The sequence below is a fragment of the Mytilus californianus genome, unplaced genomic scaffold (genome assembly GCF_021869535.1).
Source record: "Mytilus californianus isolate M0D057914Y unplaced genomic scaffold, xbMytCali1.0.p SCAF_3, whole genome shotgun sequence".
NCBI classification, from domain to species: domain Eukaryota; kingdom Metazoa; phylum Mollusca; class Bivalvia; order Mytilida; family Mytilidae; genus Mytilus; species Mytilus californianus.
Window position 1 is genome coordinate 91217572 of NW_026262679.1, and position 22755 is coordinate 91240326.

Genomic DNA, 22755 nt, shown 5'->3' on the forward strand with positions numbered 1-22755 from the left:
AAAATTTCATTCCTTTCAGAAAAAAATGCTATTTTCCAAGATTTAAACTTCAATACATACCTCCAGTTTGAAGAACTACATAAAATTTTCACATAAGATTTTGAAGAAAATTATCTGATTTTAAACTCCTGTGTGTTACAAAGCGGTATTGATGCATTCATGGTTAATGGGAATTATGAGAAGAATATATACACATCAACATGTGAAACATGGGATCAGTATATAAGGCAAATAAAAGGACATATGTAGTTACTCACAAGAGCTGCAACCTGTTTTACATGTCAATTAATATCTTAATATTGCAGATATATATGGGGAGTTTTGTCCTGAGTAGAATATAAAATTGTACAAGCTTATAAGTGTCATTTAAATTTTAAGAGAGCCAATATTTACCTACATAACCTATGTTGATGTGTTGCTGTCTTGATGACATTTAAACCTTATCTCCTTCATTCATACAATGTTTCTTATTCATATCAAAAGACTTTAGAAAATCTTTTTTTTAAATTGTGAAGTTTTATTTTATAAAAATATTCAGATGTGAAAAAGACCAATTTTTGTACAAAGCTATCACTGATAGTGTTAAAAATAAGTAGGAGATATCTGTTTGAAACATATGTTATGGTTAACATGCTACTGTGTGATTTAAGAAATGAGAAAATGGAAAATCAAAATTATTGGAAATATGGAAACGGTATAAATATGTTAAGTTATAGAATTTGACTATAAAAAATTACAGAAGTACCATGGTGCATACGTCCAATTGTCATCTTTATAGATTTGTAATACAAGAAAATTTAAAAAAAATCCTTTTTTGTATAGAAAGATATAATTTGTAATTTTCTGTTTTCTCATTTGGGGAAACGGCACTATTAATTACTAATGAACATAATTTGTAAGAATACTGGGTAAATATTACCACTGTGAAAGTACTTATATTTACTGGATATCAATTTTCTTGAATTTCATTTAAACAAAATGCATTTCTTCCATCCATTTGTTACATGTGATATACACATGATATATATTTCAGTGAGTACAACACATGTTTACACAAGATATATATGTCAGTGAGTACAGCACATGTATACACATGATATATATTTCAGTGAGTACAACACATGTATACACATGATATATATTTCAGTGAGTACAACACATGTATACACAAGATATATATGTCAGTGAGTACAGCACATGTATACACATGATATATATTTCAGTGAGTACAACACATGTATACACATGATATATATTTCAGTGAGTACAACACATGTATATACTTATCCTCAAATTCAATTTCTCCGGAATTTAAAAAAAAATCCTTTTTTGTACAGAAAGATATAATTTGTAATTTTCTGTTTTCTAATTTAGGGAAACGGCACTATTAATTACTACTGAACATAATTTGCAAGAATACTGGGTAAATATTACCACTGTGAAAGTACTTATATTTACTGGATATCAATTTTCTTGAATTTCATTTAAACAAAATGCATTTCTTCCATCCATTTGTTACATGTGATATACACATGATATATATTTCAGTGAGTACAACACATGTATACACAAGATATATATGTCAGTGAATACAGCACATGTATACACATGATATATATTTCAGTGAGTACAACACATGTATACACAAGATATATATTTCAGTGAGTACAACAATGTATACACATGATATATATTTCAGTGAGTACAACACATGTATACACATGATATATATATATCAGTGAGTACAACACATGTATACACATGATATATATTTCAGCGAGTACAACACATGTATACACATGATATATATTTCAGTGAGTACAACACATGTTTCTGGAATAGCTTTCCATCGGGAATACTAAAGAGTCCAGGAAGACAAATACATAAACAATTGGGAAGCATCATAAGTACCTTAACTTACAGCCAAAACAGTCTGAGACCTCTTTTATCAAGAGGGAAGTCTCAATCTAAGTTTAAAAATAATCGACATCCACAAATAAAAGAACTTCCACAGAATGTGTATGATTTATGAAATTGTTTGTATAATGATCAGTACACAACATTTATACAGAGAAAACATTCATATAAATAAAAATTATTATTTACAACCCATTTTGTACTCACACCATTTTGACTTATACTCAATCGTAAAGCCAACTATAATCAAAAGGACTTGTGTATTTTAAATAGTATAATGACATTCATTTTATGTGTATTATTGTAGCCTACGGATAATGGTACTCTTATAAAAAACTAATTGGGAAAATAGTTAAAGATTAAATATTTTCTGGTCAGTCTCTTCGAGGGCTTTAATATTGTAATAATTTAGTGTCATTCTTCCTATGAATAATATAAGGCCATGTTTAAAGACTTGATGAAAACACAAGCAAATTTCTGAGACTTAATTAAGAATATTAATCAATTATCATAAACAAAACTTATATTTTATAATATCAATTGTATAGAAGGCACTATAACCTGTCATAATAGGGGAGATAACTTAAGAACATCTTATTCATAATTTGTTTTTAGATTGACAGTCAACAGATATAAATTTAATTTATTTTTGACTGGGCACTAGTGTAATATCAGAACTGCATAAATAGTGAGTAAGGCTTTTTTCTGACCATGTCTCAGAATTTTGGATATTGTCTGAATCTGACAAAATCATTGACTGGTTGATATACTAAGGTCAGTAAATTTTGCTATTAAATCGATTAACCATTATTTTGCTAAATGTCAATTTAGACAATTAAAAAGGTTGATATCTGACAATCATAACTTTCTTCCTTGAAAAGAATCTTTGTCCCTGACTTAATTGTCATTCATAAAAACATTTTCACAAAAGATGTCTTTTGAAAGAAGGTTTGTTATTTGTCCTTCTAATAACTCAACAAATAACACAATATTTAAAATGGAACAAAAAATGAGAGAACATAGTCAGTACCCCTTACAAATACTAACCCTTTCCAAGTTTTCATCCTGGATCGGAAACTGGGTGACAATATCTGTATACGCCTCTATGGTTTCAACATAGATTGGGGTATAGTTATCTTCACTGAAGATTTCATTAAAAATGTCTACCCACTGCCGTGTCAGTACGTCATTATACTGGTCTCTGTAAAAAAATTATTTGATTAATTATACTGTTGATACATCAAAGCAATTCCTTTAAGTTCTCATTATTGTAAGAATAATGTAAATTCAGAAATGTTTGTGTGTATTTATAAATCCGATTGTTGAACAATGAACAAACATGAGAGATTAATTATTGCAATTTTAGGAAATGGTGAATACAAATAATGCTATAAAATTTTTAAATGGAAATTGTATTCTTGCGAAACCTATACATCACAATTATAGCAAAATAAAAATCAAGAATTTTCTGCGTGTTTTTTCTTAGAAGGATAAATGAATGGATTTGTGTATATCTTCAAGTGGCAAATATTACATGCATATCAGGATGAAAACATGTTGATGTGATATGAATATAAACTGTTCTAGACAGACAAGCTCTAAAGTGGAATTCTAATGTGCAAGGTCCCAAAATAACAGTCTGCAGGAAGATGTGTCACCCTACATTAACACATAATTCAGCCTCTGTAATGGGGTCATAGCAGGTGCAGCGATCGATGGCAAATCCACTGAGAACACAATTAGCTAATACAGTAAAATAAATGTAAAGACAAGGTTAAGAAATATAATACTAGAATGTCTTCAAGAACCTTAACCACAGACTTAATTTACATGTTGATGACCCGCACAATGATAGAATGAAGGATAGCTGTCTCGCCTTCAAGACTTTCTTACAGGTGAGACAAAAATAACCAAGGAAAGTCTGACAAAAGATACCATATTCTGAAGGTATAATGAAGTTTCAAATTATCTGTAAACTTGAAGTGAATGCATGGGATCATAATCTGAAAACCACTTTAAAAGTAAAGACTTTATTCAGCAAGACCAAAAACATCCTGAACACATGAGATGAAACATATGCTAGTAATATTTTTAATACAAATAGATTGATATATACAGTGAATTTGCTAGCGCTCGTCATTTTCGTCAATTACGAAACGGTTTTCAAAATGACGAAAGTATTCCAAATCAATTTCGTCACTTAAATTTGGAAAGAGTAAAAATGTTTTCCCATGAAAATACTATAATTCTACCTGTCTTATTGTTTCTGACAAGTTTATGACCCTCAGCTAATTAACATATACAACAGGTGTTATAAGTTGTGATTATCGCCATCGGATGGGTCACTAATCCGTTAATTATTTATCAACCTCATAAATATTTTCCCCAGTAAAATCAGTCAGTCGGCATTTCAATTTCAATATTTATCAAACGAGCACAATTTGCAGTTCGTTTGTCGTAGTTTCGTCATTTGAGTTTTCCCTTGGAAAGTTCGCATTTTAATTTCAATATTTCGTCATATTTGATATAACTTTTAATCCAAAACTTTCGACAATTTCGATTAAAAAGATAGAACTTTATTCATAACATTCAGAAATGTTTTCACCATTCAAACAGGTGCTTCCTTTACGATGAACTGCGCATGTGCAAAAGTATTCTTATGAATTTAAAGACACTAAAACGTAGAATACGAAATAATTAAGTATCAAACTAAACGAGAGAGACAAATATAGTTCTTATCTAGCAAATTCAATTTAAAAACTGATAATTTCCTGCCTTTTTTAAACACGAACCAATCCGTAGATGAATCCGGATTCATTCTGAATTTATTATCCACTAGTCACTTCCCGTTTTCATTTCATTTGGAAATCGAAAGTAAACGTGATCTAATTCATGATAAATTTACAATTTAAAGTCATTAGAATTGTTCCAATAAGGATTTGTACAAATCCTTGATTCCAACTTTATAGAATTAATTCTAAATATCGATGTAAAACGTTTTTAAGGATAATGAGTATGAATAATGCAGTGAAATAGTCATAACAAGTTCATTTATGCTGTGATTCCTGGTTTAAAAAAAAAAATGGATCCCAACTTTTGCTGATAAGGAATGTACCCTAAAACTAACTAAGGTGAAATTGTGAACTAGATTTCTAGATCTTATATCCTAATCTTCGTATTAAAGTGCCACATCAGTCAAATCATGCAGGAACTGCCTAGTATGCCCAAGTCCTTCAAAGTCTGACAAAGATGTATAGATAGTAATATACATCCTAGGTCCCTTGCTGCTACCCAAAATAAGGTTGATTTTCATCCCGTGCAAAAGTGACTAAAGCCCTCAAAATCCTAGCTTAAACCCTGGATATATAGATGGAAACTGTCAATGCACTTTATCCTCATTTCTATGAGAAGGATGTAAATTTAACATTTGTATGGACTATAAGATTGACATTTGTATGCACTATAAGATTGATCTTTTTAAGTCAGAACACATCTAATTAATAGCACATTTTTTTTCAAGCTGTCATTGAAGTTTTTTTTCTTGTGTTTAAATCACTTGTCACAAAGAATAAACCTTAACAATAAAATTGTTAAAAAGTTGGATCAAAGATCCTGTGAATCACATGCTGTGATTCGTGGCTGGAAATTTGTAAAACACAAAAAATGTAAATGCTTTCTCTTTTGGAAATTGATGTGAATCAATCAATTCAATGTCTAATGATCAAATATATCAGTGTTTTTTATGTAACTCCCCTCCCCTCCCCCAAAAAAACTCCTATCTAATATAAATTTGTTTTTTTTTTACTTCATTAGGCTTATTATGAATATTCACCTCATTTCAAGCAGCAGCTCCAGTACATGGCCAACACTAAAGCCATAGCCCTGAAATAAATATAATCACCATTACCAGAAGATCAATTGATATTTAAAGAGCAATTGTTCAAATGAGAAAACAGAAAACAAAAATTTAAATATCATCATAATCAAGCTATATATTTAATCAAAGTGTTTGTGAGTACTGAAGGGTTAAGATTGCATTCATTTTGCAGTGGGCAATAAAAGGCAATACTATGAATAGGTTCAACTACAAATATGGACAAAGGAAGATAACCCCAGTATAAAATATTACTGATATGATTGATATTTTTAGAACAGATACTAGCAGGGTTCCGCTGGCGGTCGCCATTTTCGCATTTTGTGAAAAAATAAAAATTGTGGCAATCAAAATTCATTATTGGCGATAGAAATATAACAATTCCTTGTCCATCTTGTTTATCTTTTTTCTGTTTTTTCAGACTTTTCCCCTGATCTGACAATACTGGGATTTCACCTTGAACTTGTCAAGCGTTACGATTTTGACAGAAAATCAATAATCAGCTGATTGCATTTTGATATAGATATTGGCTACAATGAAATAATTAATAAAGGTGTTGATTGTATTGTTTAATGAAATTGTGTGGTTAAATGACTTATTATTATAAATGGGTTAAATGGTTAATTATTTTAACGATGCAGCATAGTTTTTTGTCTTCAAGTTTTTTAACGATGGTGCGGAAAAGAAAACTGTTGTTACGAAGAAAAATGTTCAAAAGTAAGAAAAATTTCTGACTTAGCCTTTATCATTCAACTAGACAGGAATGATCCGATAAACTTATTGAAGTTAAATCCTGTTTTCCCAGAAGTCAAATGTGATATGATTTCACGATTTACATTGCAATTTTACAGTATCTTTTAAAAAGTAAATGTTTATAATGAGTGTTTAGTTATTACAATGTACACTGAAGAATAAAAAATAGATATGTAGAATTATCATGATTATAATAGATTAGACATTAATGCTGTAAACTGGTTTTTTTGTTAGCAAGTAGGAAAATTTAAAATGAAAAATATGTTATGCAAGTTGGCGAAAAAAATTGAAAGAGGCAAAAAAAAATATTGTGTTGGCGACAGAGGTGGCGAAAAAGAAAATTGACCCATGGGAAACCCTGGATACTAGATTCATGTACCATGCACAATTTATGTTATTTTCTTGATAAGTATGGTTATACACATACACATCATGTCACTTGAATATCAGAGTATATATTTCATTGATAAATTTCTTGTAATGTTCATGGATAGGATGTATATAATGTTATGCTCAATACAGTATATTTTGTTTATCATAAAGTCTGGAAAATTGATAACTATCAAGCCAGCCACATAAGAGTTTTGATCGCATGAATGCAATCTTTACCACAAAAATCAAATCAAATTTGTCAATATTTACTTCCATCTCTACACATTTATAACACACCTACTACATCAGGTTATAAAGGTATCTTACCCTTAAGGTGTGGCAAAACAAGATAATTAAGTTCTTGACATCCAACAACATACTGGTATCTTTACACTGTACCTGTAAAGGACCATATCAACAATAAATATGTAAGCAAAAATAGTGAATCAGACATAACTATTTGAATAATACACATTAACATTTGTAACCTTTTATAAAAGTGAATTTTACACTAGCAAGTTGTGTATGGAACAGGTAGTTGTTTTGTTGTGTATTGTATACCTATCTATTGTATCTCTAAACTATATGCAGCTTTGTAATTTTGGACTCAATACTTCCTCTTTTTTCTTAAATTGTGTGTAACATACGTGAACACATTTTAATTTTTTTTCTTTCTTATTTTAGTGTTGGGAATCAAAACTTTCATGGTAATAGTTGGTTGACTATATTAATTTAGTTTTTCTGGTTTATTGACTGTTGCTTCTCCTTCTTTTAGGATCCATCAGGATATGGAGGATGAGAACTATAAATACATGTGTCACGTTTAGCACTTTTTTATAGCAGCATTTTATTTTGGCAACAATGTAACTTTGCAGATGAATTCATAAATGAGAAGATCTAGGTACGACATGTTTGCAAGGATTTATATTCATATTATTTTTCCTACTATCAGAAGCCACGTTAATAATTCATTCTTAAAATTAGTTGTTTGCACTATTCAATTTGGGATGCCATTTTTAAGTTTATATATTTATTATACATACTGTGTTTGTTCGTAGGGATGCTGCTAGTTTTGATACTGCCATTTCCCACAGTTCATCAATGTAAGCCCGATTAACAAGTCCTTGTGTTGTATTTAAAATATGATCTTCAACAACGAAAAAACTGTAATGAAAGCAATTTATTTTAATTTTATATACGTGTACACATATGAATATTAACAGACAGTACTTCAAATTCATACTTTTTTTCTTTAAATCATCACTATTTTCTTATTGATTTACCTGTATTAGCAATTTACTTACCACCCAAGTTCTTTGGGCAAACAACAGAATCAATGCAAATATGTAATCCTTCTATATAAATTATTTTATTGTCATACAATTTATATTTTTACAGTGTTCTATGTTTTTTTCAAAAACAAGAAAAAATCAAAATAAAATGAAGGGCAAAACAAATCCACAATAAAGGTATATTTTCACCCTAAAAATTTTAATCAAAAAATTATGTGTAGTTTTCAGACTTCTAGAATTTAAGAAAACAATAATCATAGTTTTTCTTGACAATGGTCAATTCCCTGTGTTATTTAAGCAATGGGCACACAAGATACAGAATTTGTATTGCACATATATACCAGTATATAAATTAAATATGATGTATAATGCCACTTTTGATTGGATGAGGTCTATAAATATGACAGTCACAAACATGTTCAGTGTTCTCCCCAGGATTTTTGCATAGCACCAGGGTAACGCGTGTGGACTGCTTGGTAAAATGATTCATACAATCAGTTGTGTAGCGCCGTGTCGCGTTGCTTAGCTATATTTCTAGTACCGGTAACTGTAGTTTTTATGTCTCCTGTTTTGTTTTAATGCTGTGGTACTGTGTTATGTAGACATTGAAAATTATTGGTAAAAGAGAAGTAAATCAATAAACAGTTTGACATGTATACTTTAATATTTTTTAAAAATAAATAAAACATTATACATTACAAAATATTCATCTAAATTTAAAGTTATTAAATCTTTTATAAAATCAATGATCAATAAGAATAAAATATCATTCAAAAGAGAACAAAAATGTTAATTTAAAAAACTTTCTTATTTCTAGAATGAAAGATGTTGTATTGTGAAAGGATTCCTGTCATAAGGAGATACAAAATTAACAAGAATAAATATTGTATTATTATTTGAACCAGTTTCTATCTTAAATTTTAATAAAAAGAAATTTTTCATAAATTTCAAAACATTTTGCCTTAGATTTCATGTAAATATTAACTTTTCTTGTCTTTAGTGATAATCAAACATAGATTAATACTGCACTGAAATCTAAATCTTTTTGTCATGATCCATTTAAAAAGAATTCCTAAATCTATAAATTTATCCTAGTTCTATAGATCTATAAGTAACCCTATTCAATGTCAACAACTAAGTCTCCCTATTTTCCCGCCTAAATGACAGGAAGTAGATATAAATAGATTTAACATGTGCTTATGGATAAAATTTGCAAATCACTTCTGTTATTCATTAATTATCATACATGTCATATGGATATAGATATCCAGTTTGAAGGTACAGTCATGCATTTTATTTATAAAATAGAATAGATTGCAGTTAATTGTAAATAATCTTGGGTATTCTATGTGAACTAACTTGGTCATGTGATCCGTCCTCTTTGATAGTTTGAAACCGGAATATCATGCAATATAAACTATGTCAAAATTAAAGATAATTTGGCCATGGTTTAATCAGAGACATATAATACTATTATATAAGTATTGAGAAGTGTATAATGGTCAATTATACGTAATGAGCTAACTTTATAATGTACAAAATGTGTACCGTCGTGTGTACAACTATCGGGTCAACACGGTTTGTGTACAAAGTATTTGCCGACTTGTCAGGTGGTAAGTGAAGCCATAAAATAGTTATCTACGATCATAAAGTTATGATCTCTTAATTAAAACACAAAAGAATCATTGTACAAGTGTTAATTACATCAATTAAATCCAATCAACAAAAAAAGGTTAACCTCATAAAGGTAAATCGATCACGTGGTGTAAACAATCTGAACTGGTTTGAACTGGTCAAATTTCACCTGGAATTTTATACCGCACGGAAAAGATTTAACAAGTCGTTTAAAACTTTATCGATTTTCGATTTTTTAACCAAAAATTTTAGCACCACGGAGAAATATAATACATCGCGGTAAGAACGATACCACCACGGTAAAAAAATATACATCGCGGGCCCGCGGTCCTTGAAGGCCCTGGGGAGAACACTGATGTTTTTTTGACTCCATGTAGCCAGTAAAACTAACCATCAAATCACAGATTGACAGTAGCAACTATTCAAACACAGAACTGTTATTCCTTAAGTGTACTTACCCAACAATATCATGAAAATATCTTTTAAAACTATCTAAAGACTCATGCTGAAAAAAACATTTAAAAAAGAATAAGGAATTTGCAAATATTTGTTTGAGAAACTGATGCAGTATACAAATGCCTCTCATTTAGACAAACTCAAATGTTTGTCTACAAATAGGTTCTTATCAATAAGGAAAAGAGTTACTATCTAGTAACCTCGGTCTCTGTACATTTTATCTATTTATAATAAATGATGTGAGCTCTATGGATTAAATTTACTCTTCTTTTTATTCTAGACACATAGTCACATACACAGTGAATTTTTGGAAGCATGGCCAACTAAAGGTTAATTAAGATCTTTAAATGAAAAAAATACATACACACAGAATTTCATTCTATAGTTCTCACAAAATTTCTGTCACAAATCAGTGAAGAGATTTGTTCAAATTTCAAGTCATAAATAATATTTTATGACATAAATAAAAGTTCTTACACTCTGAGGATTTCTAAATTTGTCAAAGTTATTTTCAAAACAGAATAACAGGTTGTTACCTAGTTTGCCCCAATTTTTTTTTATTTATCTTCATATTTTTTAAATATTTACAATGCTTGTGATAAAAACAATTACTCTCATATGGATCAGAGAAAGAAACTTAAAATGCAATAATAAATATGCTTGTAAATTTTTAATGTCAATAGAAAGATAGTCTTCACAAAAACCTTTTGCAGCCACAAGCCCAACACTCATCTTTTGGAAAATTTCGTATAGATTCTAGTTGTATGTAGTAGAAATTCTTTCAGGCCCCAAGAGAAAATTAGCAAGCCTAGGCTGTTGGGCATGTTGCCAAGCTTAAAGACTGAAGATACATCAGAAATGATAAGCAGTTTATGTTCACATTTCAAGTGTTAACCTTGAGAATATTTTGGAATCAACAGATTGCTGTGATAATATGCACTATGATAGTATAGAAAGACATATAAAGAAGCTTTTAAGCATATTTTTTTTGCCATAGTAAACTTCTTGCATAATGAGAGTGCACATGCTGATGTGTTTCACCTGTTTTAATTATCATGATTGATTTTATATTAAAAATCTTTAAGATAAAGGTTTACAACATTCACATAAATTTAACATTATTAATGAGCCATGTAAATGAAGACAAGGTCAGATGAACCCTGCTTGACAAACTTATACACCTTACAATCATTCCTTACTCCAAATATAGTTGACCCCTTGCATATAGTATTTTAGAAATGGACCTAATCACATAACCTTAGCCTTGATCACTGATCCATGAAGTGAAGTTGATGTCAGGTGAACCTGGTCTGATGGACATGTAGATTGTAGACCTTATCCTATTACTCATAACAAGTGAGAAATTTATATGACAAAAAAACTATACAGTTTTTTTAAGACCTAAAGGAACCATAAAAATGAAGCCAAGGAAAATGGCCACAAATGACAAACAGAAACTTGTAACAAAATGCAACAATATACACAGTATGAAGCATCTAGATCTTCTGAAATATAAAGCTTTATACAAACAGAAAAGCAACCACTTTGTCCTTCATTCTGCAGATTTCTTGAGACGAGACAAAAACTCTTTGACAAGACATAATAAACAATATGCAGTGTAACTGGTCTAGGCCAAATCTCTTTTGGACATAAAGTTTATCTAAAGTAGATTATTTCTACAAGGAGTTTATTTTGGCTTATTTCAAGATAAATTCGGAAAATATCTTGTCATGCAAAATCCATCTTTAAGGAAGATTCGAATAGGGGACAAGAAAGAAACAAAAAAATTACTTTTCAGACAGGTTTGCCCCTACAAATTGTGAAATGTAAACTCAGAAAAAATATACCACCTTACAGTATTCATCTGATGTCATGCCAATACAACAGTTTAGTACAGACATTTTCCTGTTTCCACAGGGATTTATATAGACAAGATTCACTGTACATGTTAAATACATATAGTTATATATATTTTCATAGAATCATACATAATAAGAAACAACAGTTGTGGATTACAATATTATTATTAGATATTTAATAGAGAATGACTGTAATAAAATGCTTGAATTATGATATATACAAATAAATTAAAACAAGACAGGAAATATAATGCTTAATAATTGTTTTCCTGTAATTTGAATCTCACTTCTGTTTGCTGTTGGTCTGAAGTATGACCTTTAATTAACAATTCCTGAAAAATATGTTTTTTCCTTTATCCAAGTTCTTATAATAATGTTGTTGTTTTGGCTTATCTTTTTAAATAATCATAAATATTCACTTTATCAAAATTCTTAAACAGTTAAAGACTGATTTCCCGCTCACAAAATTGTAAACAAAAACCAATCTAGCTTTCTTAAAGTGTAATTCAATACTCTGTTCATAATTTTGTTCCTTTAAATTATACTGATTTGCCTATCTTGTAAAATGTATCTTTTTTTTATCATAATATGTGAAGCAATTTCTAATAGATTACAATGTACCCTTATGACTCACCACAACGTATGATATTTTGTTGTTGCCAAAGTTGAATTTGACACATAATCAATATACCCATGGAATTCATTGCATCCCCTCCCAATACAACAAAACTTTTATTATTAAGAACCAATTTGGTAATTTCACTTACTGTGGATTCATTTATTTTCGTGGGTACCAATTTTCGTGGATTGAGGAAAAATTACATTTTCGTGGATATTTGATTTCGTGGTTTTGGCAAAGTCTGCATACATTCCTATAGAAGATTTGTAATTCGTTGAATATTTGAATTCGTGGTTCTTGGGTAACGACGAAATCCACGAAAATTGGTATCCAACGAATAATAATGAATCCACAGTACTGTGGATTCATTTAATTTCATGGATTTATGGAGCATTGTATTTTCATGGATTTATGGAACATTGTATTTTCATGGATTTATGGAGCATTGTATTTTCATGGATTTATGGAACATTGTATTTTCATGGATTTATGGAGCATTGTAATTTTGTGAATATTTGATTTTGTGGTTTTGCAAAAGTCTGCATACATGCCAAAAGAAAATTTGTACTTCGTTGAACATTTAAATTCTTTGTATACCTATATCCACGAAATCCACATAAATTGACATCCCACGAATAAAAATATATCTACAGTATCATCAACCGACACTTGTTACCGCTGTGAAACACTATTTAATCTTACCATATTTGACGGTGGTTGTAATGACAGCCTAGCTTGCTTCCATCTCTGTTTTCTATAATATGTTTCAAATCTTTCACGATCTCCCTAAAAGAAGTAAAAAAGTGCTTTTGATTTTTTTTCCATTTTGTACACACACAAGATATCAACCATTTTTTTCCCATTCTAAACCATCAGGTGATATTTTATGGTCAACAGTATTTATAGTAAGATAGATGTTGGCTTAAGCAAACTGGAGTTATCATCCCAAACTAATTACAAATGAATAAATTTGTAAATAACTGCTCATTAGAAACTTTTCTCAACAGCATAATAATTCTAAGTTCTTTTCAATATATCTTTAATGTATTATGTAAATCGTGTGTTTTTATCCAAAGGTGTCAAACTGATTCAAAGTTCATTTTCTTTTGCAGTGTTCAATGTACATACCAAATCCTGATACAAAAACCAATGTAACTGTATTAATCACAACTGGGACTAATACATTGATTATCTATTAGTTCCAGATTACAACAACAATAAATTGCTTCGCTGAGAGCAGCTGGATACGACCGCAGATGTCCAACCCTGAAAAGTTGGGGCCAAAATGGACACAATATTCACGCTTGATACAGGTCTGAATTTGGATTGTAATTAAATTTTCGACACATAATAGGTTTCTGACACAGAATAACTGTAGTCAAAGAACTTCAAATTGGTTATATGATTTGGATTTAAATTCAATTTTTTGCTTTTGTGCAATACACTATGCAAATTGACCCCCCCCCCTCCAAAAAAAAAAAATTATACCCCATTTTTTTTGCGTTTGTGCAATACACTATGCTGTTGAATATTAACTCCCCAAAAAAAAATATTTGAAGAAATTTTCTTTTAATTTCTGAAATCTGAAATGAGAAAAATTGTCCCCCTCCATTTTTTTTCACCTCCCCTCTTTCCCTTATTCAAAAAAATAGTTCTTTCCCTCAAGTTATGGTCAGTATCTCAGACAATCATCATTTCTTAATACATAATTTACAAGCAGTGTAAGGGAGGTAATCAAACATTGTTATTTAAATTGATTTGGATTTTGATTTGGATTACCTCCCTTACACTGCTTTTAAATTGTCTCAATTGTCCTTTAACCAGAAAAACCCTTGTTTTTCCCCTTTTTTTGCCCCTAATTCCTAAATGGTTAGAGCCATAACCCCCCAAAGTCAAACCTAACCATCCCTTTGTAGTATGGAAACTTGTGGTATAATTTCAGAGAGATTCATACACTTTAACACAAGTTATTGTCTGGAAACTACAAAAATGCTTATTTGGGCCCCTTTTTTTGCCCCTAATTCCTAAACAGTTGGGACCATAACCCCCAAAATCAATCCCAACCTTCCTTAGGTGGTTATAAACCTAGTGTTAAAGTTTTATTGATTTCTATTTACTTATACTAAAGTTATTATCCGGAAACCATCTGTCTTCGGACGACGCTGACGACGACATGATACCAATATACGACCAAAAAAATTTTAATTATTGCGGTCGTATAAAAACTATCTGATCATTCAACTGTGCATACAAAACAAGAATTTTTGGAATTCTGCAATCCATGTCATGAAATGTTGTGACACTTTACCTTTTAACATAATACAGAAATATATTTTACCCAGTAACATCATACATTTTCTCTTGTGATATCCAAATTTAAATGGAGCATTCTTGATGTATTGTAATATAAAAATAATATTTAGGTGTTTAAGAATAACAGAATCATGGAATTAAATACCTCCTATAAATCATAATGTAATTACTCACCAATACACTGTATATATGTAAGCACCTATACACAGGAGAGAAATCTATCAGATCTTGGGCACTTAGTTCCTGTAATAAACATCAATCAAATATATCAAGCAGTTTTCTTGAAAACTTTACTCAAATTCAGTTCATCTACAGATTATATACTATTTTTTCATAGTTAAATTTAGTGCACAGGCAAAAGAGTGTACTGGAAGATATAAATATTAAGGAGGATTTCTGGAAAAATTTTGGTGGAAGACTGGTTAGGCCATATAAAAAAATAAATGTGTTTAAAAGTGTCTCTATTGACCCTTATTTGTAGCTATCTGATCCTACTGTTTTCATTAGGATTTCTTCTGCAACATATCAGTTACAACTCATTCTATCAAAAAAGACAGATTGATAAAAACTACACTTATCATTGTGTTCATCAACAAGATCACAAATGGTGAAATGTCGGTAAACCATTAATCAAAATACACAAATAAAATTGAGAATGGAAATGGGGAATGTGTCAAAGAGACAACAACCTGACCATAGAGCAGACAACAGCCGAAGGCCACCAATGGGTCTTCAACACAGCGAGAAACTCCCGCACCCGGAGGCGTCCTTCAGCTGGCCCCTAAACAAATATGTATACTAGTTCAGTGATAATGGACGTCATACTAAACTCCAAATTATACACAAGAAACTAAAATTAAAAAAGATACAAGACTAACAAAGGCCAGAGGCTCCGGACTTGGGACAGGCGCAAAAAACCATACTTTGTGAAGACAACATGTTCGGGCTCATAACAAACAAAAATCCCAACCTACAAACCCTATAGTTCTTTGCCAAGAAACTTTAAATACACAAATATTTTTCCCTTATTGGAAAATTGTATGGTGGATATCAGCACAAGTGCAATCTTTTCCTTGACTTCACCAATCAAATTAAAGTGCAATGAAATTCTTATTTTAAATAATGTTTAAAATTTCTTCTTTTCATTATTCAATAACTATATTAAAACAAGAAATGAATGTAATTTCAAACATTTTGAAAAAGTGTAAAAAGCATTGTGTTGATAGTAGATGGTCAGGAAATATTCAAAAGACATCTCACCCAATCATCATCATCATCACTTAAAAAATCACTATCCTGTAAAATGTGCATGTCTTATTTCATACATCTCTTGTGACAATATTCAATGTACATGTTTTCACATTGTAACTAGCTTTAAGTTTAGACTAAAAACTATCAACCATTTCCAAGACAGCCAATTTTTATGAAAAACATATAACAATAAAAATAATATATAGTCTCGTTAGAAATTAATGCACACTTTAGACTTGAACATTCAAACTTACTCACATGAACAATGTAAGGTTTATCAATTATACACTGGTGACTGAACAATAATTATTATTCATCTAACTTATAAAATTGATAGTCTCCACTACCCCCCTTTTTTTTTTGGTTAACTTCGTGATTTGAACACAATCCTACTTAATTTCTTTAAATAAAGCATCGGCAAAAATTTGACAAGCTTTTTATTTTTGAAAAATTCTATGTAGAAATCCAATCATTGGTGACAATGATAATGGAACATAAATTGTTATATAAAAACTTACTGCACTATCTTCTATTTCTTCCTCCTCATCCTGGATGACTGGAGAAGGTGGGGCATCTACTTCCCCTGTGAAGGGGTTTGGTGGGGGAGGGGCTCTTCTCTTTTTCACTTTCTTGCGAGTAGCTTTTACAATTGCAGGATCCATATTATTTTGTTCAGCTGCCTATAACATAAAGAAAATGTTTGAAACAGAAAAAAAGATACAATTATATTTTTTTAGCCAAAATTGTTGGTAAGTTTGCTCTATAGAAAATATTGGCACTAAATTATTATATTAAATTTAAACTATTAAAACTCAACAATTAGTATTTTAATCCACCATATTTATAATTATAAAGACAGTTCATAAGTTATTTGTTGTAAAGTTGTCTCCAATTATTAAGCTACTGCTTGTGTTTTTAAAAGAAATCAAAATTTGTTAGAAATTTTGGTGAAAAATGTATGTTATGTGAAATGAAATGGAGATAATATTGGTTGCTCAATATAAAATATTTTATTTGTCAAAATGGCAATAACTCTAATAATTTATGTTATTTTGTTTTTACCTTTTCATAAAAATTAAACTTGAATTTTAGACATGAGAGCCCTTTCAAAGTAATTTTCATTATTTCTATTTCCAAGGGGCATTACTCCCTTAAAAATAGGTTACCCTGATCTCAAGAATATACAAATCTGATTTTTGTTTTGAGAAATATTTATCAGTGTTACCATCTGATCTAAGAATGTATTTATGTAAATTCTATTGCCTTAATAATAAATTGCCCATTTACATTGAAACTGGCAGATTTTTTAATATTGATAGAACTGAAAGACATTGCAATCTCTGTAATGCTAATGAACTTGGTGATGAGTTTCATTACTTATTCAAATGTACCTTTTTCAACAATGTAAGAGCTAAATTTTTACCTTTCAATATATGTAATAACCCAAACGTTTTAAAATTTAAAGAACGGATGAATACATCAGATTTATTTACACTAACTGGAATAGCAAAATTGTTATTTAAACCTTTTAATACATGTGCTTAATCATGTTACTATAATGCATCACATATCAGTATTCATTATATATACTATTATTGTACCTTTGTTTACCATGTTGTTCTAATGTTAATATGTTCACACTTGTATTGTTTTTAAATGTTGTACTAGCATACCCAATGTGGGGGCTTTAGTGAAAATAAAATGTCTTAAGTCTTATTTTGTCCAACTTATCAGAGACACTGCTGATATAAACCTTTGATATCAATTTCATAAAAATCTGACAAAATGTAGGTGTAATATAGCTTGAATGACCAGACAGATGGATGGACAGATGCCAAATGGATGCATAGTATTTCTATGTCACACTGAGTGGGAGACAAATGTATTCAAATTACAAAAAACCACAATGACTTTTTTTTTTGCCACTAGCAATGGGCTCATTTTTCTCACCAGATGATCAGTATAAAGAGATTTATTCACACTGCAACATAAACAAATTTTTGGTCAATTGGTATTGTGAAAGGGGAATGCCTAGAAAACAAGTGCAGTAAAAAGACTTGGTTTTTAAATTTCTCATAAAAGAAATGCAATATCAATCCTTATAGTTACTGTTGAAAATGATATTCAAAACCTTGACAGAATTAAAAACAATTTTCCCATAATGCACAATTTCTGTATTTCCTATTTCTATTTCATTGTGTCATTTATATTACTGCTTCAGAAAGTTATTAGATATCCATAATATTAAATCCATTCTTACATGCAACATGGCAACTTCTCCAATTTTTCCAGAATGCTTTCTAATATTTTCTAGGAAATCTTTCAGGTCAGACATAGAAGCTTCTTTGATACTTTCTCTCTGTTTAGGTATATCATCAGCCATTGTCTGAGCAAACCAATGGGAGTTAACTCTTGGTAGGTATGTATGCTCTAATTGTTCCAATGTTTTCAATGCAGGATAAAACCTAGAAATTAGAAGACTTTTTGTCAAAAAAAATCATTATATCATGGTTGTATGGTTCATATCTTATTGGCCATATTTAAATGTCTATAATTTATTTATGATTTGCATACCTAATAATACTTGAATGGGATTGATTTGTTAGAATTGTTTCCCTTGGTTTTTACTTCCATAGAGCATGTTGCCATAACTATATTCGTAGATCCATTGTTGATTTTATTGTAATTGATTCATCCAGGAGATCCTAATCATGGAAAGACACGACATCAAAACGAAAACTCTCCAGCTGAAGATTATTCCATTACTTGTATACTTTAAATTCAGATAATATGTCATTGAAATGGATTTTTTTCTTTAATTTCTTTAAGTAATGGTGTTGAGCAGGAACAGCTGACCCTTCCTCAGCTCCCAAGTTCAACACCGATTTTTCGTTGGGATCTAGTTGCCTTATCTTTAGTTTTTTGTGTAGTGTATTGTTGACTCTTGTCTTTGTCTTATTTCTTGAGGTCATAGTGTTATCTGTTTTACTTCCGAATGTGTATCCCCCAAACCCCCACACCCCTGTATCTTTTCCCCTACATTTTGTGTCGTTTCAGACATGGAATATAGACAGGCATATTCTATAAATATTTGGTAGATAACAAGATTTGAGTTGTTTGTTGTTGTCATTAGCATACCCTGGTATGTAAAAATAAAGGGAAACTAAATGCAGAAGTTGAATTATTACCTTCGACTTGTCATCTGTTCTTGTAGTTTACGGTACATTTCAAGAACTGGAAAAATAAAAATGATTCTTCTATCGAAATACATTAGTAAAACAATTTACAATTAAAAATATTGCATACAAAGGAGAAAGTTCACAAAGGGTTAAAATTAGCCCTAGGATTTTGACATTTTTTCAATCAAGCCAATATGCCAAAAATTCCACATAGAAATTGTTGTGATATTACTTCCAATACAAAATAACTTTTTGGCAAATCACATTAAAAATGACTAAGTAATGACTCCTTTAAAAGTATGCATTATTTGGTAACGTCAATTTTGGTAAAATTTTCAATAATTCTAAACAGTTTTTAGCATAATTTACTTTGGCCTGCCCCTGTGTTCCAGAAAGTTTTGGTGCCCACGAATTCAATATCATCATTGGCAACTTTTGGTTACGGAACATTTTGGATCCTAGGTTCAGTCAAGGGTTGCCTCAAGCTTTTAGATCCGAAAAATGCACAAAATCATCTTATTTTAACAATATATCCACAATGTAATGATTTTGAAGCCTAAAATGTAATTTTATGAAGAGATTTGTTTAACCTAGTGGTAAGGCTTTTGAAATAGATCCATTTAAGAACCAAATAATGGCCATTTTGAAATTCAAGGCCATATTTGGCTAAAGTGAACTTTGTCCTTATCAATTCTACTGCCTATCCTAAGAGGTGCAGGAGGCTAAAGTGAACTTTGTCCTTTTCAATTCTACTGCCTATCCTTAGAGGTGCAGGAGTCAAATGATTTTGTCTTACCAATTAAGAAAAGTTGAGGTATACCAGAATCCTTATCGTATTTTGTCAGTTCACATTATAGTGCTTCACAATAATATATGTTTTGCTATGATAATTATGACCAACAAAAATTAAGAACAGCAAAAACACAATTTTCCACATTACGCTGCTATTTAGCTTTTAAATTAGTATTGTTGTTTCAAAGAACACAGGGCACTACTGACAACACAGAAATTTTTTATACAAAAGGAGCATAGTAACACTATCTATTGAGGTAATTTTTCAAAAGTTGTTTATTACCCTTGACATTCAGAGTTATATGATGAATATTCAATAGCTTGTACAGAATAAAATAGATTGCTTTACATTTTATGCCCAAATAAATTACTAAGTTCCCTTTAAATTGTTAATTTACCTGGAAGACACAAATTTAGACTCTCCACAGCTGTGGCAATATTGCCTTGTATTCTCCTACATTTGACCAGTTCTTCTCCTTTTGTCATAAGTGGAACACATGATTCTTGGAGATGTTGGTCTACCTGCTTAACTTCATCCTAAAGAAAATAAAAATTCCATTTCAATTTCCAACATTATCATGATACAAATGTACTCAACTATTTTATTCCTGTGACCGAACAACTATTATTCAAAAATTTCTATTCCAACAGAAAAATGTTTAAAACCCTCCCCAACAAAAAATGTTACACCATCTCTTCCTCAACAGAATAATGTATAACATGTACTTCTACTAAAATGTAATAGGATTTCAAAATGAAGTATGCAACATATAAATCAGAATAAACATAGAAACTTCTAACTACACAAGATGAAGGCATAAGTGTGTATCATTAATGACGATGAAAATGATGAATAGGCCTGTAATATACCCATTTTCTCAACATTTTTATTATACCATTACTCAAGACATTGTTGTCATATATGTAAAAAATTAACATCACTTTTCCCCCAATAAAATCATGCATTTATAATGAAGACCTTTAACAAAAGTGACCTCAAGGATTTGTACCCTTGACATGTTTTTTTCACGTGTTGGGATCTCCCAATCATCTATGTAAAAATCCCTTTTCTATTCATACAAAATACAAACTTACAAAATATATCCTCTGAAACTATATAAAGTGGATGCATATATCCAAAAGAGGAAGGTACGAAAGTACATGAAGTTCAAAGATACAGAATTTTAAGAAATATTTGTTAAAAAGGAACATCTTGTAATGTAATGAAATTTATGAATAGGTATTATAAACATGATAAATAATTTTTAATATTTATATCAAAAATATATATCATTAACCATTTTTTTATACAATAACATGTATGTTTAGTAAGTTTGTACTATGGTGATTTACTATTTTAATGTGTTGTAGTGATTTGTGCAATATGTGAATAAAAAGAGATATGGGGAAAATGTCAATGAGACAGCAATCAAAAAATTGAACAAACCTTTAACCTGGCAGCATCTTGTCGTACTGTTAAAAGTTCTCTGATTGAGTCAATAAAACCTTGGTAGTGAAAATTACACATGCGCTCAATTTCACGATCATGGTTTCTGATTTTGTCATCAAGTCGAATTCTGAATTTGCTTAATTCATCTCCTTCATAAACAGCTCTAAAAAAAGACATAAAACAGTCTAATCTATATATGCTGACATCATGCACACAAGTTGCTTAAATATACTTTCATCTAAAATCAGTTTATCAATCATTCCTAAAAAAATTTTTATTCAGTAACGACTCAAATAAATGGTACAACACAGGACCTTGAAACTTAAAAAATTAATCTGTTTATCAAAACATAAATAAATTGCTTCGCTGAGCACAGCTGGATACGACCGCAGATGTCCAACCCTGAAAATTTGCGGCCAAAATGGACACATTATTCGCACTTGATACAGGTCTGAATTTGGATTGTAATTAAATATTTGACACATAATAGGTTTCTGACACAGAATAAGTGTAGTCAAAGAATTATATGATTTGAATTTATATTCAATATTTTGCTTTTGTTCAATACACTATGCTGTTGCGAATTGCCCCCCCCCCCCCCCCCCCCAAAAAAAAAATTACCCGTTTGTTTTGCTTTTGTGCAATACACTATGCTGTTGAATATTAACCCCCCTAAATTTTTTTCAACTCCCCCTTTCCCTTATTCCAAAAATAATCTCAATTCAAATTTCTAATGGAGTTTGCAACCATAACTACTCATTTAAATACATCATAAAATATTAAAATATAAAATGACATACAGTCATGGTTAAAATTAATATTAATTAATAGTAACTTCTACAATCATCATTTCTTAATATATAATTTACAAGCAGTGTAAAGGAGGTAATCAAACATATATACAACAGTATTCTTTAAATGGATTGGATTACCTCCCTTACACTGCTTTTAAATTGTCTAAATTGTCCTTCAACCATAAAAACCCTCGTTTTT

General features: G+C 30.3%; 1 protein-coding gene across 4 annotated transcripts in view; it reads right to left on the minus strand.

Annotated features, from left to right (window-relative positions):
• Nucleotides 1-22755, minus strand: part of LOC127735394 (exocyst complex component 6B-like) — a 48933-nt gene that overhangs the window by 21706 nt on the left and 4472 nt on the right. For 2 of the 4 annotated variants that reach the window (XM_052245567.1, XM_052245565.1), the window contains exons 2-14: nucleotides 21760-21925; nucleotides 20711-20849; nucleotides 19530-19575; nucleotides 18602-18806; nucleotides 16860-17021; nucleotides 15265-15333; nucleotides 13480-13563; nucleotides 10302-10348; nucleotides 7960-8080; nucleotides 7244-7315; nucleotides 5750-5799; nucleotides 2965-3118; nucleotides 61-75 (exon numbers count right to left, since the gene is read on the minus strand). In XM_052245567.1, the coding sequence (XP_052101527.1) occupies nucleotides 61-75; nucleotides 2965-3118; nucleotides 5750-5799; nucleotides 7244-7315; nucleotides 7960-8080; nucleotides 10302-10348; nucleotides 13480-13563; nucleotides 15265-15333; nucleotides 16860-17021; nucleotides 18602-18806; nucleotides 19530-19575; nucleotides 20711-20849; nucleotides 21760-21925 (1330 nt within the window). The remainder of the gene's footprint in view (nucleotides 1-60; nucleotides 76-2964; nucleotides 3119-5749; nucleotides 5800-7243; nucleotides 7316-7959; nucleotides 8081-10301; nucleotides 10349-13479; nucleotides 13564-15264; nucleotides 15334-16859; nucleotides 17022-18601; nucleotides 18807-19529; nucleotides 19576-20710; nucleotides 20850-21759; nucleotides 21926-22755) is intronic. The other 2 variants (XM_052245568.1, XM_052245566.1) reach the window with 1 other exon arrangement.